The following is a 20,013-nucleotide window of genomic DNA, read 5'->3' as shown; positions in this document are numbered from 1 at the left end:
TTCTTGCTATCTCTTATTTCCTATGAAAATATAGTTTATATTGGTTGAAACATTATATTGATTGAAAGGTTAGTCGACAGTGAACCATACAAACAATTTTTAACACATAATTTTCTTTCACTGACCTTTTATTATTACCTGATAAATAAAACCAAATATGCATTCATTCATTCATTTGTTCACTTGTTCAACGAACACCTAGAAGATAGAGTATTATGTTTCATTTAATTTTCTTTGTAATATTAATGATCTGCCTAACTTTTTTCTGTTTTTTATAACATTATGTGAGAACTCATTCAAAAATATCTTTAACGCGTTTCCCTCTACCTTTCCATCAAACTACTTTAAATTTGTCCAATTATTTTTGCAAATTAAAAGAAATCCTTAAAATGCTTGTATTTCAATATTGGCAATTCAGTTCATATTTCTATACTGGTCACATTTTGCATTGGTACCACTATTTTAAATCTTATAATAATCAGACCACTTTAAATACATCATTTTGTAGGTAGTGACAATTTGTTTATTTATCCAGAAGAGGGGCTTTAACACCTGTTAGTTCAAGTGAGCTGACACATTTAAGGCCTCTTTCACTCCATTTAATGGTTGCATCTGACTGGAGCAAGAATGATGGCAAAGATCTTGACCTTGAAACAGTGGTTGAATTAAAGGATTCAAGTGGATGATAGAAGTTGTGGCTGGGTTGAAGTGAGGGCCAAACAAAGTGGGGATAAATGCTGCAGGGGGCAGGGGCTGAAGTGTTATGTGAGATGGGTGGCAGGGAGCAGCAGTGACCAAGTGCAGGGGATGACCCGCTAAGAAAGTGGGGTGTGTAGGAATGATGGTTGGAGTCAGAGTTGAAAATGTGAATGGATTAAAATGTGGCTGGGAAAGAGGATGCAGATGAGTTATAGGGAGGTGACTGCTATGGGCATTTATGGAAGCAGAGACAAAATGCTGCAGGAACGTGTGGTGGATGGTGGTGATAGAAGCCTGCTGGTGCCCTGGAACTGTCTGTACAGCAGAGGCTGGAGAGAAGGCAGTGGGCCCTGCAGCAGGCACAACTCGAAGATGCTTTGATAGGAGCTGTTTCTGCATATGCTGCTGGGCTTGTAGCTGTAGGAGCTTATATTTATCTATTTCATCAGGAGAAAATGTTATGGGCTGTTGAACTAATGGGGGAGAGAGAGATTTATGACACACTTCTAAGTCATCTGCTACTTTGTCATGCTTCTGCATAGTTCTGTCATAGTAAGAGTTTATATTCCCCTCTACCTGATTCATATGCATGCTTACATCCTGTAAGTCTAGATTTATTTGGTCCTCTTTGGTCTCTGTTGAATCAGTAATGCCAGTATATCTATTAGATGAGAAAGCACCAGGGAAATCTTTTGGTACTGGGTCACAGCTTTGAATAAAAGGTTGGACTTCACTAATTAATGATTTTGATTGTTCTTTTGTTGTTGGATACTTTTTCATATTTGGTAAGTGAGACTCTGCTACTACATGAATTATACCTTTAGAAAGATGATCATCACAATCAGTGTCTACTAAAACAGTAAAATCATTTGTCTGGGAATTTTTGACTTTGTCTTTGTCAATAGTTCTTTGCATTGCACTGCCTTTATCCTTTCTTCTTCTACTTGTGTTCTGTATTTTTTCAGACAAAGGCAATGCATGTCTGTTACAGCCTGGTGGTGTAAATTGCACTGTGCATTGGATTTGTGAAGGAGCCTCTGATTCATTTTTACAGCTGTTTGAAGAGACCTCAAAATGAGTTGATTGTTCCTGACATTTCTTGGCTTGTACTCTTTCTAAAAGACTTTTGGCTGTCAGGGGAGTCCTCTCTCCTTCTACAGTGTTCAACTCTGTGGTTTCTGAAGTGCTGCTTGAACAGTTCTTTAGAAGCGAGCTGATATTCCCAGAGTTACATTGCATGGGTTTTACTTTTTCCAGATCACAAATATGAGCGTTGTCCAAAGACTGTTGACTCCTTTCACTTTTATTTAAGTAATACATTTTCTCTCTTGAGTAAGAGCCCAATCTGCTGTGCTGAGGTCCCTGGCAATTAGGTGGGTTTTCACTGTTTCCAGCACAATAAAACCGTGAGCTAGAATCACAATGGGTAATTCTCTTGGATTTTGGCCCTGAAAATTGTTGATTTTTGCCCAGTTTATATTTTTCTCTGCAGTGACCATAACCATGTTTTGAATATTTTTCATTTTTAACTGATTCCCACAACTTGCAGCCCCTGTCACTCTGGATTTCAGACTGTGGGCAGTCACTCTTTGCTAGCTCATCAGATAAGAAGAGACAGCTGTGCTTTTGGCGTTTCCGTTTGTGCCTTTCGACTGAGTTGTGTTCTCTTTTACAAAAGTAGAGCAAATTACCTCTACCATGAGCACTGGACCTATGCTTTGAACAAGTACTTCTTAAGCTGGATGTACTGCCAGGGGATGTGTCTGAAGAGTTAGAACATGTATTCAGAGACACCTTTGAAGAACTTATCTTGTAACTTGCTTTTCCACATCCAGAAACCCTGCTGGTCATACTGATGTGGTTGCTATTCAAAATTACACTGAAGTCCTTCCCATGGTCACTGTGGCCCCTTACTGTGTAAGGACTAGAATTCCAGGTGAATTTATTCCCATCTTGAAAATCCAAATGAGGATCACAGGAAATCAGTTTATGTTTTTTAGTCCTAGAGATATAAGGAGAAAAAGATAGGCCCTCATTTGCATCATTTAGAATTACCTTTTGGCAGCTTTGCCAATGGGCCCTTGAAGGTTCCTTAAGTTCATTATCACTATTATTATTCTTTCTTACACAATTCTTTAGAGAGATATCAAGGTAAGCAGGCACTTCAGGATTTTTCATTTCCAAATCACTTGCATTAAAATTATGTTCACTCGCACTGGGCTCAGAATTGCTGTAGCCCAAATTATATTTTCTCTGGAAATTTTCCCAATCTGGATTAGCTATCATCATCTTTGGTTTCAGAGACGGATTATCTTCTTGAATCAGTTTTTGTTGGTCTTTAATTAAACCTGAGACTTGGTTTTCCATTGTAGTCTTCACTTCTGAGGGCTCTTTCAGCAATTCTGTTTTTAAGTCCTCTGGATCATGGCCATCCTTTGTGTTTCGAGAAAGCTTAAAATCAAAATATAATGGGTTGCAGCCATAAGAGATACAGGGCTCTGTTTTTGTAAAGAGAAGCAGTTCCGTAGGCCATTGGAGAGTGGTATGGCCATCCTTGCTTTGTACGTGGAGATAAGGCAGTGGTTTGGACTTCACATCACGGGGATATGCCTCTCTTACAAGACTTTGTACATTTCTGCTAACTTTTTCTATTTTATCGAATGATTTTTCTTTCTTCTCCTTTCTGGAGTTGGGATTCAGATGAACTGTACTACTTTGTTCACTTGGCTCTATTGATGGAAGCTCATCCAAACATTCCAATATCCTGGCATCACTGTGCTTGTAAATGTTTGGTGCGCTGGGGGAAACATTTGCTTGGCATGAGTGATTATTGAGGTTTTCTGAAGTGTTCTTCAATGTATTTCTAGTTTCCTTTGCTCTGCTGGAAGGAGTAAAATCCACATCTGAAAGATGAATGTTAGATTTACTGAATGAAGCATGAATGCCAATCGAATCTTCTAGTGTTTCATCAACAGAGTCATTTTTGTCTTGCAAAATTTCAGAACTTATGGAGAAGGTATTGTGTAAAATACTTTCCAGATGGCTTGATAAGATGTTTCTATCTTTTTCCTTAGTGAGGTGTGTATCTTCATTTGAAAACCTGAAGCACATGCATTTCTCTGTGGTTTGTTTTGTTTTATAGACGGGTGACTTGTTACAGTCGTGGGTTTCTTCTGTGTTCTCACTGAAAACTGATGCTGAAGATTCTAATTTTAGATGCACTTTTCTGGAAAAAGAAAATGACACTCCTGTCCTGTGATTTGCATTGCTAAGATTTGAGGATGTTTGTGGTACCTGATTTCCAAACAAATGTCTGTCCGTTTGTAACTGGTGTTGATTTTGTGTGGTGGACTGCTCTTTATCAGAAATGCTTCTGGAGGGATTCTTTCCTTTAAGGAGAAGAGCACTCTTCATGCACGATACCTTTCTGCCACTCTTAACTGGGAAAATTCCTTGCTGGAGTTGCTTTTCTATAGCTACCCTGGGGGCTTTGTATGCTGGTCCATTTCCAGAAACACTGTAAATAGAATAAATATTTAAATGATTAAGACATCAGATTTGAAATCTTACCTATATGTGAACATTTTATAGTGTTTGATGATGGGTTCTGATACTATTTATGAACTATGTCTATTGTAATGTAACAATTTCACTATGCTTATATAACTCAGTATATCTATGTTTTATAGTGGCTATTTCTAAAATGCATCTCAAGTGGATTCTTTTGAAATTAGCAAAAAGCAATAGCAGGTGAATATCTTATGCTAGTGCTGCAAAAGAAAATAAAGTATCGCATTTACATCACATTATGTCCTCCAGAACCTACTAATGCTTTGGGATACAGATTTAACATTATTTTGCAAAGAGTTCTCCAATCAGTGCCTTCACCTAAATAGGAAATAAAATGGAATTAAAAGTCACTTCCAAAGCATAAACTTATCTCTTTTATTTGCTTTTTTTGTTTAAAGTTCTAGTATTCTATAATTTTTGTTTCCTCAGTCTTAAAATTCTTTCATGTTTGTTTCCTTTTGAAACAGGATGCTTAGTTCTTTATTTATGATTTGTCATTAATTTGATCAATTATAAGAAAGTAACACACATTTACATGCCATCTCAATATCCTCAATTAGTCTGAAATCCTTTTTTTTTAGCTTCTTACTCACCAAAATATTTTTCTTCTATCTTTTTTTTTGCATATGTTTTATCTTTTAACAGATTTTTAAAGATTATTCATTCTATTGAGCTTAACTAGTAATTCAGTCAGAAAACTGGAAAGAGCCATACATACAAGAGATGAAACTCTTCAGATTAAAATTGCTTCTAATGTTCTATCTTTGAAACCCCTATGACAAAACAAATCTTATTGAAGGGAAAGCAATACAAATCACATCATTTTGAGTTGGCTTTCTTTTCCTTTTTCTTGCTTTGAGCTGGCTTGCTTTGAGCTGCTTTGCTTGTTTGCTTTAAGTTGGCTTTCTTTTCCTTTTTTTTTTTTTTCTTATTCTTGGATGTGTTTTGTTGGCCTTTTTCTATTTTCAAATTTTACTTCATTCTTATGCAGTCATTTATTGCTTGAGTAAACAGTACTAAAACAACTGATATCTTTTCTATATGTAGCTTAAATTCTAACGGGGAGGAGTCCTTTCCTAGCCCTCCATCTGAGAAATTCTTTCTTATCGCCTTTACTTAACTATTCAGCCAACTGTCATAGAACTCTGGCTTCACTTTCCTTTTGTTCACCAAATTTCATGTACATTGCTTCACTGTCTTTATATATTTACTATTACAGAGACATATTTAATTAGCCTCCTTTTATTCATATTGAAACAGATATGCTCACGTATTTATATGGTTTTGTAAATTTTCCTTTTTATTTATATATAATATATTTTGTTATATTTATTACATACAACAAATTATGTATGTGTGTGTGTGTGTATATATATATATATATATATATATATATATATATATATATATATATATATATATATATATATATATACACATAAGTGTTATATATACATAACACTTTACCAGGCCATAGTTACAAATTAATTTCTTTTGGTTAATTTTTGCCAGTATTTCTGGGCACTTTCAATTCAGCTTTCTTCAGCTCAGATACATTTTCTTCTCTGATGTCTCTGATTATTTCTTCTTCCCTGTCCTAGTTTCTTATCCTGGAATTTATAAGCTAAATTTATTTGCTCTCATGAATATATCTTGGTCTTACTACTTATATTAGTACTCTAGTATTTTTAGTCTTTTGTTCTGGTTCAGAAAAAAATTTTGTTTTTAATTTGTTTTATGGATTCAATATTTTACAGTGTCCAATATGTTGTTTACTATACCCATACAAATTTTAATTTATAAACAATAATTTTAGCCACCAGTCCTTAATAGTTTCAGATTGTCCTCTCTCCATGAACTAATAATGTCTGTAGCTTTAGAGCTGAGTGCTCCTTTGAATCTTGTGGAAAACTAATTTCAGAAAAAAATTTAAAGTGTCTGCTCCTTACAGTAACCATTTCATAATGAAAGCTTTTCTCTTATTCATCACATTCATCTTCTTTTTTGAATCATTTTTTACATTCTTTAGAGAGAGTGTTTAGGCATATTTAATATGAGAAATGGAAATACTCTAAGATGGTATACAGATTATTGGATATTTCTTTCAAACATAAAGAGAAATAGGAAGCATAGAGGTTTACTATAGTTATTGGTCTTTTGAAAAGGTGCCTGTAGCCTGGGGATAGAAGGATGAGGTTTAGAAACATCTGTAGCACTGAATTTCGCCTCAGTGACAAAAAGATTCTTTTCCATACTTTCCATTACTTTGGAGTAAGTAGGAGTAATACATCTGTATTAAGTTACCTTCTCTAGGAACTTCAATCTGATATTTTCTGCACTACACTTAGCAAAAATTATTTCAAAAGTCTGGTGCATGTATATCATCACTCTACCCCTTCTGATTCCATTATGATGCAGATATTTGACTATTTTTATATTCCATTTTTTTCCTTAATAATATTTTTGCTTATTATTCTGGCACTGTTTTGTGCATTTTCTTGCGTTGATTTATGTTAGTCTAAACATTCTTTCCTATATTGCTGTTTCCTTTTACCATTTATCTTTCTAATATGTGTAAGCTTCTTCCTTTTATATTCTTTCAAATATTTTTAAACCTCTTTGCTCTTATTGTTTTTGTATTACATTTTGCTCTCCTTGTCCTTATTCTTGTTCTCACTTTACAGTTCAATATACACTTATGATTATATTTTTTCACAAGTTTAACATTTTATCCTCATTATTAATATTTTATACCTCTTATTTTTATGCTTTAAACTTTTATCTCATTGGTTTGTAAACTTTAATTTCCCCTATCTTAATTTTTTTCTTTTTTTTTTGGCCACACTGCAAGGCATGTGGGATCTTAGCTCTCTGACCAGGGATCGATCATACCTGAGCCCCCTGCATTGGAAATGAAAAGTCTTAACCACTGGACTGCCAGGGAAGGCCCTACCCCTATTTTAAATCTAATTTGCTTTTATTATTTTTTAAAATCCTAGTTTTCTATCTTTGTGGTATTTAAAATTCTATTATTTTAATTCAAGTTTATGCCTTATGACATAAAGCTTTAATCTTTATAGTCATACCCTTATTTATGATTTCACTGTCTCCTCTAGAACATTTAGTTTATTTCTGTATTTTTTTACATAATTATTTTTATTTATAATTTTAAAATATTAGTTAGCCCTTTAGTTCTTATTAATGGATTGTCCACTCCAATAGTTCCCCCCAACTTCTAGTTCTTGGTAATTCAGCATATGCACAATTTAATTCTCTCCTGTCTAAGAAGTACATTTTCCAAACAGGAAACAAAGCACATCAAAATAACATGATTTCTTTAAGTGATGTAATTTCCTAATGTTTCACATTATCCAGCTCTTATGTAAAGAACTTTATATTCTCAGAATCAATGGTCCTACAATTTTTAAAATTTGAAAAAATGTCCATATCAAGATGCACTATACTTAGACTTACACATAGTAGAAGTTTACAAACAGAGGGACTCTCTCCCCTCCCCTAATAAAAGAACTAGTTTTGCTGAGGAACCATGTTGGGTTGATCTACCCAAGAGCTGACCAAGGTTGACTGCCCTTTTCAAGATCCATTAACAGTTTTCTGCCATCATTTTTTTTCATCAGTCTGATTCAAATATTCTTACTACCAGTAAATTCACCTCTCTTCTCCACAGGGCCAGGGAAGAACCTTCTTGTTATCTGTAGCATCTTACTCAGAAGCCCTCATTATGAGAATAAAGGACAAAGGTTTTCCAGGGGAGAAGTAACCCAGGTGATATTTTTTTTCACTTGTCAATTCTGCTGCCAAAAGGAAAATATTTAATAATGCTATTAAGTGACTTCCCTTAGGCCATGAGGCTACTTAATCAGAGAGAACAATTGCCTGGAGGGCAGATGGAAGGTAATAGAAAAAGAATGAAATAATTTGCCTAGTTCCAAGTTATGTATCTGGAAAGCTGAATACCCATCATTTCCCTAACAATATGATCAGATTGGGACCTAGAGAGCCTACCTACTCTATAGAGATATGGCTAGGTTTGTGTCCATTTAACTGATAAGATTTTTAAAGGGCAGCTCAACCCCAGTAGAGTAAATCTTTTAATTTCTTTTACTTTGGAAGACACTTCATGGGTAGATCTACAAACTTAGAACTTCTAAATGAAAGCATCATCACCATCACTATCATCATCATCAAGGCTCCTCTGATCCATTGTCTATTTCTTCCAAAAGAAAATACAGAATTAGTAAGGAGAAATGTCAAAGTGTGACAACTTGCATAGTAACAGAAGAACCAAAATTACATTAAGGCTACTCAGATTTTCTGTTGTGTGGCCTTAAAGAACCTATCTAAAGTGTGTATCTCTATAGCGAGGCTTGTCTTATTTTTTCAGACCTCATAATTAATCACCCAGGAATTAACATCTTCCCTCAATTTTCTCCTGCATGCCACCTAATAACCATTAGACTTTTCCTTCTGAGTCCTGTTTTGACAAGGGCTGTCTGATATCTTATTGACAATGTGTTTGAATAACATACTTTAAGATCCTCATTGTGTTGGCAAGTAAAAAGATATGTGTCCTGTTTCTATGATCATATGCTCCCTAAGAGCATGCATTTTTGTATTAACCTCACCTCTGGACACATGGTCTTCCAAACTTTATTGTTTCTTTATACCAAATTTCTCACTTATGTCTAATATGATTATCTTTTCTTGTATTTTTATAGGCAAATTAAATTACTCTAAGACAGTGGTACAAATACATGAATATTTGAAGGCTGAATATTGTGTCTTTACTCATAATTGATCCTAAAAAATAAATATTTTCTTAAAAGTCAATATGAGGTCTAATATTTTATGCTAATATAATTGAGTTGTTCACTCCCAAGCTTATTGTATATCGTTTTTTTCTTTTTTTATAAATTTATTTATTTATTTTTGGCTACTTTGGGCCTTCGTTGCTGCATGTGGGCTTTCTCTAGTTGTGGCGAGCAGGGACTACTCTTCATTGTGGTGTGTGGGCTTCTCATTGTGGTGGCTTCTCTTGTTGCAGAGAATGGGCTCTAGGCAAATGAGCTTCAGTAGTTGTGGCACGCAGGCTCAGTAGTTGTGGCTCACGGACTTAGTTATTCGGAGGCATGTGGGATCTTCCTGGACCAGGGCTCGAATCTGTGTCCTCTGCATTGGCAGGCAGATTCTTAACTACTGCACCACCAGGGAAGTCCTGTATATTGTTTTTCATTTAAACAATAGGAGTTTAAATTCTGGCACAGAGCTATAAGTTTTACAATTCACCAGAATGCTGTCAACTACATTAATTAGCTACATTAGTGTTCTACATTATGATTCATATGAACACAAATCACAATCTGCAAATGTAATTGAGTTTCAGGTAACAATCTCCTCACTTCAAAACGTTCAGCAGTTCTAAGCTCATGTAAAACTTCTATTTTTCAGCTACAAGAATGTATTAGTATAATGCTTGTTATAATAGTCAAGTTAAATGGCACTGTGTGGTAAATTTAACTGTATTAATTACATCTTGTTTGTCATCCAGACAATGATAGTGCCATTTATTCTAGTTTCAGGTGTGTGCCGAAGAACGCACAGAACATTTAGTTCCTCCCCAGAAAGATGCACTGCTATTTATGGTTTTCAAAATTAATATTACAAAACTCAAAATAATTAAAGAGATATATAGATCCATATAAATCACCTGGATAGAATAAATGCTAGTATATTAGAATCATTCTTGGATCATTTCATTAAAGAACACATAACAATATTGGGAAAGAAAAAATCCAGATGTCAAAGTCATTAATTTATAGACTTTTAACTATTAGGAACATTTGCCTTCAGATATATCTGTTGATTAATGATCATTTGTTTATGTTGTTATAGTGAACCAAGTAAATTTATCACTGAAATTTCCCCAGAAGTTGAAGAGAGTTTTGAACCATCTTAGGCACCTTTAATTCTTACCATTCAGACTGTTGCCTTAACTCAGCCAGCTGATGAAGTCGCTTAAGTGCTTTTTCTTGTTTCTTTTCATCTTTCCATGACTTGGAAGCTACATTTCTAGCAAATTCACGTTGCTTTAATTCTTTCAGTCTCTGTGGACAAAAGAAGACAAACAGAAAGGACACTATGAATAAGTAATATATCTTTTTCCACTCCAAAACTTCCTTTTAAAACTTTGTCCTGGGTACAAAGGTGAATTTTTGGATAAGGAGAATAAAAGCACCTTCTCCATCAATTCTATTCTATGCTCCAAGATAAATTTAGTTGTCAACTGGGTTATTTATGAAAGCTTGTCACAGTCACTGCAAAAATGTGCTGCAAAGTTGGACCCCAGTCCTGACAAGGACCACCCTGGGTATGTATTTGCAATCATCTCTGTGCCTGTGAAAACATAAATGGGGAAAATGTGCAATATATAAATGTGTATAAAGGGAGAGGAAGTTATGATATGCACTTTCCTCCATGCACTGTCCCCAGCCCTCTCACTTATAAAACATATTTACTCTCATTCCTGAAAACTGGTGTGATTAAATATACTGGGTGAAATTAGCTTGTTTCAGTAAAGAACATCTGTTACTGTGAAAAGATTTAGTTCAAAGCTCTAAATGCAATTCTTAACTCATTTTTTTTTTTCTGGTGGAGATATTTATCCAATTCAAATTTCTATAATTTATCCAGGAGGAAAAAAATGGGTCAGGTATTTAAACTCAGGATAGAGGCTTGGCCTTGCTTGATTTAAATTTAGTTACCACTTGTTTTAATTAATCTTTTCTGTAAAACAATTGGCTTACCTGAAGATTAGATGTTATTCATTACCTGTTCAGATTTCTACTTCAGAATCTGTTACTAAGCTCACCTAATGATATTGAACAAACTGAGAAACAGCCACAATCAAATGAGCAACTTGAACTTTGGGTCTTAATCCTGATTTAAAAGTATGTTTGAAGATTAGTCTTTCTTAACCCATATAAAGTGACTTTAAACTCCCTGAAATCTGTGTCCATTTAATCTGCTTTTATTTCCCAAATCAAGTATAAAAACATGTTTTCCAGAAATGGCAAAAACTACATAGCTATAAAGTGAGATAATAACGTTGTAGTAGACTATTCCCCCCCCCCCCCATAGAACAAGTGCCAAGACCTTTAACAATCATTAGATTCCTTCTTGAAAGGGAACATACTCAGGGGAGATGATAGCCAAATAACTGCTTCCAGTCTAAGTATTTAAGGAAGGAGGCAGAGTCTTTCAAAGAGAGAATATTCTGAGCACAAAGAACAAGTGTTTCACAGAACTAGAAACAGCCACAGGGAGAAGAGTAGTGTCAACCTGAACTCCGTTTTTGACAAAAGTTTCAGAGCCTTTTAAAAACCAGAAGATTTCAAAAAATAAAATTATGGCCCATGTGTTATCAGAAAAAAAAAAAAAGGATAAACAATTCTCTAGAGCTGATAACAGCACAGCGTCTAAACCTTAAAGGATAGCCTTGTTCAGAAGACACAAAGGCTTATAAAAATTTGCATTTCTACTACTCTTCTACTCACTTCCTCAGCCCCCATGTGCATAATAATCTAGTTCTTGGGGTTACGGCTTATTTTATGAGTAAAGACCTTTTGGAAATCATACAACATAATTTAGGAGCCCACAGAGAATGCAGTTCAACTGCATCAAAGAAAGACCATGGTTACTTTGGTAAAGAGGAGAGGGATTTTTTTTTTTTAACTCTCAGTTACTTCTGAACATAAAATACTCTACAATATATTTATTTAATATTTGATATTACTAGTATATAAAACCTGAACCACCTAGGAGAGGAAGCTGATTCATTTACTCACAATATCTAATACTTGAATCTCATTAATGGAATCTTGTTTGAAACTTCCAGGTATACCTGTTTCTTTCATTAGCCTTTCAGATTCCAATACTGTACTCCTATATCTGAGTTACAGAAATGATTGAGAATTTGGTCTCATTCATCCAACAGAAACTGTTAACTCCTACTATGTACTAGGGATATAGAAATGTACAAATCAACTATTTTTCCCTCAAAGGACACAGACAAATGAACAGATACTTTTATAAGATAGTATTTAGTTTCTTAACAGGAGTGGACACAAGATGCTACGGAAGCACACAGGAAAATTTAACATAGACTGGGGGGTGGGATGGAGAATTGCTGTGTTGAGGAAGTCAGCAAAGTTAAAATACTTTTAAGGAACACAGAACACTGGAAGAAGACCTCTAGCCACAGTCTTGGCTTGGCCCATGGCGAGTGCTCAAGCCTACACAAAGGAATCCCCCCAGAGATCTGCAGAGGGAACCCTTCAAAGTTTCAGCATACTGATTAGCAGTGCATGTGTGTGAGGCAACTACTCCAGGCCAAGAAAAGAACCACCTGCAATAACTAAAGGAAACAATGCCTAGCATTCATATAGAACTAGGAATAGTGCCTGTTCTTACCAACAAAATTAGAAAAGCTCTTGGGACATAGAGTAGAGAATTCAGGGAGTCTTGCTTCACTAGACAATAATTAGCCATAGATTGAGCACTATTTTACATTTGCCTAACAAATTATTTTCATCATTTTATCAAGAAATAAAAGTATTAAAAAAACCCCCAAAAATAAAAGTATAAATCTGATTCCAAGTAACATAACTGCATTTCAGAACCAAATTCAAGAATATTTAAAAAATACAAAAATTCACAAACAAGGGAAAATTAATGACATCCAACATACAATCAGAGATTTTTAGACATGCAAAGAAGTGACAAAACACAACCAAAAATGAGGAAGTCAACCAACTAAAACCAATACAGAACTGACACAGATGATAGAATTGGCAGAACACTGCATTAAGACAGTTATAACTGTATACCATATATTCAAAAAGTAGAAAAGACACAGTGGACAATTGTGTGATTGAAGTCTCTGAAGAAAGGGGAGGGAATATTTGCAAATATAATGGGTGAAAATATTCCAAATTTTCTGAAAACTATAAATCCACAGATTCCCACCCCCACCCCCCAAAACCTCAAGCACAAGTAACATGAAGACAACTACACCAAGGCTCAACATAATCAAATTTTTCAAAACCAGGAAAAAAGTGAAAAGTTTTAAAAGCATCCAGAGAGAAAAGACATATTTCTGTACAGAAGAATGAATACTAGGATGGCAGAAGAATTCTCATTGGAAATAAGCAATGGAGAATACAATGGAGCAACAACTTGAAATTTCTGAAAAAAAATTTAAAACTTTAAAAAATAAAATTCTATACCCAGTGAAAATATCCTTTTTTAAAAAAGGTGAAACAGAGATGATTTCAAACATTAAAAGCTGAAAGAATTTAACAGCAGCACACCCACATGATAAGAGATAAAGAATATCACTGAAGAAAAGGAAAATATTAACAGGTAGATATATGTGTCTACAAAAAAGAATGAACACCAGAAATAGTAACTATAATGATGAATAAGACATATTCTTTATTATTTGAACATATCTGGACTGTTTTACAAAAAGACAATACCTATGTTTTTTGGTGTTTATAACAAATTTATAAATAAAATATTTGAAAATGATAGCTTAAAGCCCAAGAGAGGAGAAATGACATATCATATTGATAGGTCTTATTCTATGCATGAAATAATATAATAACAATTGAAGGTAGACTGTGATAAGTTAAAGAAATATACTATATATCCTACAGCAACCATTTAAATAACAAAACAATGTGTTTCAGCCAATAGGACACCACAGAAGATAAAAGAAAATAATTAAATTTACTCAGTCTGAAAGAAGGTAAAAATAAGTAAAAAGGAAATTAAAATAGATGGGACAATTATAAAACAAATAGCAATATCACAAAATCTAAACATATCGCTAATCAAATTAAATGTAAATTGTCTAAACACTGGAATTAAGAGGTACAGAATGAAAATTTCAATTAAAAAAAGGAAGATCAACTATACATTGACTATAAAAACAAACTTCAAAATAAAGACATGACGAGTTAAAAGAAAAAACTGTAAAGAGATATATCATATCAACACTAGACAAAAAAAGATGGAGGGGAGGACCTTCAAGATGGTGGAGGAGTAAGATGTAGAGATCACCTTCCTCCCCACAAATACATCAAAAATACATCTACATGTGGAACAACTCCTACGGAACATCTACTGAATGCTGGCAGAAGACCTCAGACTTCCTAAAAGGAAAGAAACTCCCCACGTACCTCGGTAGAGTAAAAGAAAAAAGAAAAAACAGAGACAAAAGAATAGGGATGGGACCTGCACCTCTCAGAGGGAGCTGTGAACAAGGAAAAGTTTCCACACACTAGGAAGCCCCTTCATTGGCAGAGATGGGGGTGGGCAGGGGGGAAGCTTCAGAGCCACAGAGGAGAGCACAGCAACAGGGGTGCAGAGGGCAAAGCAGAGCAATTACTGCATTGAAGATCGCTCTTGACCAGCACCCACCAGACTGAGAGGCTTGTCTGCTCACTCACTGAGGTTAGTAGGGGCTGGGAGATGAGGTTGGGCTCCGGAAGCCAGATCCCAGGAAGAGGACTGGGGTTGGCTGTGTGAACACAGCCTGAAGGGGCTAGTGCACCAAAGCTAGCCAGAACAAAGTCTGGGAAAAAGTCTGGAACTGCCTAAGAGACAGACCATTGTTTCTGCATGCGTGAGGAAAGGGGATTCAGAGCACTGCCTAAATGAGCTCCAGAGATGGGCTTAAGCCACGGCTATCAGCACAGACAGCAGAGATGGGCATGAAATGCTAAGGCTGCTTCTGCAGCCACCAAGAAGCCTGTGTGCAAGCACAGGTCACTGTCCACACCTCCCCTCCTGGGAGCCTGTGCAGCCCACCACTGCCAGGGTCCTGTGATCCAGGGACAACTTCCCCAGGAGAACACACGCATGCCTCAGGCTGTTGCAACATCACGCAGGCCTCTGTCGCTGCAGGCTTGCCCCTCATTCTGTACCCCTCCCTTCCCCTGACCTGAGTGAGCCACAGCCTCCTAATCAGCTGTTCCTTTAACCCCCTCCTGTCTGGGTGAAGAACAGATGTCACAGGGGGACCTATATGCAGAGGCAGGGCCAACTCCAAAGCTGAACTCCGTGAGCTGTATGAACAAAGAAGGGAAAAAGAAATTTCTCCAAGCAGGCTCAGGAGCACCAGATTAAACCTCCACAAACAACTTGATGTACCCTGCATCTGTGGAATACCTGAATAGATGATGAATCATCCCAAAATTGAGGCGGTGGACTTAGGGAGCAACTGTAGACTTGGGGTTTGCTTTCTGCATCTAATCTGTTTCTGGTTTTATTTTTTATCTTAGTTTAGTAAACTTATTATCATTAGAAGATTTATTAATTGATTTGGTTGCTCTCTTTTAAAATATATATATATATATTTCTTTTTCTGTTTTTCTGTGTGTATGTGTATGCTTCTTTGTGTGATTTTGTGCATATAGCTATGCTTTTACCATTTGTCCTAGGGTTCTGTCTGTCCGTTTTTTGTTTTCTTTTTTCTTTTTTTACTATACATTTTCGTGCTTATTACTCTTGGTGGTATGGCTTCTTGGTTTGGTAACACTCTTCTTTCTTTCTTTATTACTTTTTTAGATTTAATAATTTTTTTTTAGTTTTTATTTTAATTACTTTAAATATTTCTTTTTCTTTCTTTCTTTTTCTTCCACCCCTTTTCTTCTGAGCTGTGTGAATGACTGGGTCTTGGTGCTCTGGCCGGGTGTGAGGCATGAGCCTCTTAGGCGGGGCAGCCAAGTTCAGGACATTGGACCACCACAGACCTCCCGGCTACACGTAATATCAATCAGTGAGAGTGCTCCCAGTGATTGCCATCTTGACACTAAGACCCAGCTCCACTCAATGACCAGCAAGCTCCAGTGCAGGACATCCCATGCCAAAAAACTAGCAAGACAAGAACACAACCCTACCCATTAGCAGAAAGGCTGCCTAAAATCAAAATAAGTACATAGACACACAAAAGCACACCTCTGGACACAGTCCTCCCCACCAGAAAGACAAGGTCCAGACTCATGTACCAGAACACAGGTACCATTCTGCTCCAACAGGAAGCCTACACAACCCACTCACCCATCCTTACCCACTGGGAGCAGACACCAAAAACAATGGGAACTATGAACGTGCAGCCTGAAAAAAGGAGACCCCAAACACAGTAAGTTATGCAAAATGAGAAGACAGAGAAATACACAGCACTTGAAGGAGCAAGGTAAAAACCTACCAGACCAAACAAATGAAGAGGAAACAGTCAGTCTACCTGAAAAAGAATTCAGAGTAATGATAGTAAACATGATCCAAAATCTTGGAAATAGAATTGAGAAAATACAAGAAACGTTTAACAAGGACCTAGAAGAACTAAAGAGCAAACAAACAAGATGAACAACAAAATTAATGAAATTTAAAATTCTCTGGAAGGAAACAATAGCAGAATAACTGAGGCAGAAGAATGGATAAGTGATCTAGAAGATAAAATAGTGGAAATAACTACGAAGGAGCAGAATAAAGAAAAAGGAAACAAAAGAACTGAGAACAGGCTCAGAGATGTCTGGGACAACACTAAATGCACCAACATTCAAATTATAGGTGTCCCAAAAGAAGAAGAGAAAAAGAAAGGGACTGAGAAAATATTTGAAGAGACTATAATTGAAAACTTCCCTAATATGGGAAAGGAAATAGTCAATCAAATCCAGGAAGCACAAGAGTCCCATACAGGATAAATCCAAGGAGAAACACGCCAAGACACATATTAATCAAACCATCAAAAATTAAATACAAAGAAAAAATATTAAAAGCAGCAAGGGAAAAGCAACAAATGACATACAAGGGAATCCCCATAAGGTTAACAGCTGATCTTTCAGCAGAAACTCTGCAAGCCAGAAGGGAGTTGCAGGACATATTTAAAGTGATGAAAGGGAAGAAATTACAAACAAGATTACTCAACCCAGCAAGGATCTCATTTAGGATCCATGGAGAAAGTAAAAGCTTTACAGACAAGCAAAAACTAAGAGAATTCAGCACCATCAAACCAACTGTACAACAAATGCTAAAGGAACTGCTATAGGCAAGAAACACAAGGAAAAGACCTACAATAACAAACACAAAACAATTAAGAAAATGGTAATAGAAACATACATATCAATAACTACCTTAAATGTAAATAGATTAAATGCTCCAATCAAAAGACACAGACTGGCTGAATGGATACAAAAACAAGACATGTATATATGCTGTCTACAAGAGACCCACTTCAGACCTGGGGACACATACAGACTGAAAGTGAGCGGAAGGAAAAAGATATTTCATGCAAATGGAAATCAAAAGAAAACTGGAGTAGCAATTCTCATATCAGACAAAATAGACTTTAAACTAAAGACTAGTACAAGAGACAAAGAAGGACACTACATAATGAACAAGGGATCAATCAAAGAAGAAGATATAACAATTGAAATATTTATGCACCCAACATAGGAGCATCTCAATACATAAGGCAAATGTTAACAGCCATAAAAGGGGAAATCGACAGAAACAATCATAGTAGGGGACTTTAACACCTCAATTTCACCAATGGACAGATCATCCAAAATGAAAATAAAGAAAGAAACATAAGCTTTAAATGATACATTAAATAAAATGGACTTAATTGATATTTATGGGACATTCTATCCAAAAAAAAAAAAAAAAACAGAATACACTTTCTTCTCAAGTGCTCATGGAACATTCTCAAGGATAGATCATATCTTGGATCACAAATTGAGCCTTGGGAAATTTAAGAAAACTGAAATCATATGAAGACTCTTTTCTGACCACAATGCTGTGAGACTACATATCAATTACAGGAAAAAAATCTGTAAAAAATACAAACACATGGATGCTAAACAATACACTACTAAATAACCAAGAGATCACTGAAGAAATCAAAGAAGAAATTTAAAAATACCTGGAAACGAATGACAATGAAAACATGATGACCCAAAACCTATGGGATGCAGCAAAAGCAGTTCTAAGAGGGAAGTTTACAGCAATACAATCTTACCTCAAGAAACAAGAAAAATCTCAAATATACAACCTAAACTTACACCTAAAGCATTTAGAGAAAGAATAACAAAAAAACCTCAAAGTTAGCAGAAGGAAAAAAATCATAATGATCAGATCAGAAATAAAAGAAAAAGAAATAAAGGAAACAAGAGCAAAGATCAATAAAACTAAAGGCTGGTTCTTTGAGAAGATAAACAAAATTGATAAACCATTAGCCAGACTCATCAAGAAAAAAAGGGAGAAGATTCAAAATAATAGAACTGGAAATAAAAAAGGAGAAGTAACAACTGACACTGCAGAAATACAAAGGATCATGAGAGATTACTACAAGCAACTGTATGCCAATAAAATCAACAACCTGGAAGAAATGGACAGATTCTTAGAAAAGAACAAACTTCCGAGACTGAACTAGGAAGAAACAGAAAATATAAACTGACCAATCACAAGCACTGAAATTGAGACTGTGATTAAAAATCATCTGGGCTTCCGTGGTGGTGCAGTGGTTGAAAGTCCGCCTGCCAGTGCAGGGGACACAGGCTTGTGCCCTGGTCCGGGAAGATCCCACATGCCATGGAGCAGCTAGGCCCGTGACCCATGGCCACTAAGCCTGCGCATCCAGAGCCGGTGCTCTGCAATGGGAGAGGCCACAACAGTGAGAGGCTCGCGTATCGCAAAAAAAAAAAAAAAAAAAAAAAAAAAATCATCTGACAAACAAAAGCCCAGGATCAGATAGCTTCACAGGCGAATTCTATCAAACATTTAAAGAACAGTGAACACCTATCCTCAAAGTCTTCCAAAATATAGCAGAGGGAGGAACACTCCCAAACTCATTCTACGAGACCACCATTATCCTGAAACAAAAACCAGACAATGATGTCACAAAGAAAGAAAACTACAGGCCAATATCAATGATGAACATAGATATGAAAATCCTCACCAAAATACTAGCAAACAGAATCCAACAGCACATTAAAACGATCATACAGTATGATCAAGTGGGGTTTATCCCAGGAAGCAAGGATTCTTCAATATAAGCAAATCAATGAATGTGCTATACCATATTAAAAAACTGAAGCAGAAAAAACATGATCATCTCAATAGATGCAGAAAAAGCTTTCAACAAAATTCAACACCGATTTATGATTAAAAACCCTCCAGAAAGTAGGCATAGAGGGAACTTACCTCAACCTAATAAAGGCCATATATGAAAAACCCACAGCCAACATTGTTCTCAATGGTGAAACACTGAAACCATTTCTACTAAGATCAGGAACAAGACAAGGTTGCCCAACCTCACCACTATTATTCAACATAGTTTTGGAAGTTTTAGCCACAGCAATCAGAGAAGAAAAAGAAATAAAAGGAATCCAAATAGGAAAAGAGGAAGTAAAACTGTCACTGTTTGCAGATGACATGATAGTATACATAGAGAATCCTAAAGACACTACTAGAGCTAATCAATGAATTTGGTAAAGTAGCAGGATACAAAATTAATTCACAGAAATCTCTTGCATTCCTATACACTAATGATGAAAACTCTGAAAGAGAAATTAAGGAAATACTCAAATTTATCACTGCAACAAAAAGAATAAAATATGTAGGAATAAACCTACCTAAGGAGACAAAAGACCTGTGTGC

General features: G+C 35.7%; 1 protein-coding gene across 1 annotated transcript in view; it reads right to left on the bottom strand.

Annotated features, from left to right (window-relative positions):
• Positions 1-397: 397 nt before the first annotated feature.
• Positions 398-20,013, bottom strand: part of ZNF804B (zinc finger protein 804B) — a 472,716-nt gene continuing 453,100 nt past the window's right edge. Inside the window, exons 3-4 of the mRNA XM_059074045.2 lie at positions 10,264-10,394; positions 398-4,216 (exon numbers count right to left, since the gene is read on the bottom strand). Of these exons, the coding sequence (XP_058930028.1) occupies positions 556-4,216; positions 10,264-10,394 (3,792 nt within the window). The 3' untranslated portion in view covers positions 398-555. The remainder of the gene's footprint in view (positions 4,217-10,263; positions 10,395-20,013) is intronic.

Source organism: Kogia breviceps, chromosome 9, assembly GCF_026419965.1.
Source record: "Kogia breviceps isolate mKogBre1 chromosome 9, mKogBre1 haplotype 1, whole genome shotgun sequence".
Classification (NCBI taxonomy): domain Eukaryota; kingdom Metazoa; phylum Chordata; class Mammalia; order Artiodactyla; family Physeteridae; genus Kogia; species Kogia breviceps.
Note: the sequence above shows the minus strand (reverse complement) of the source record. Positions and strands in the feature narration are given on the sequence as shown.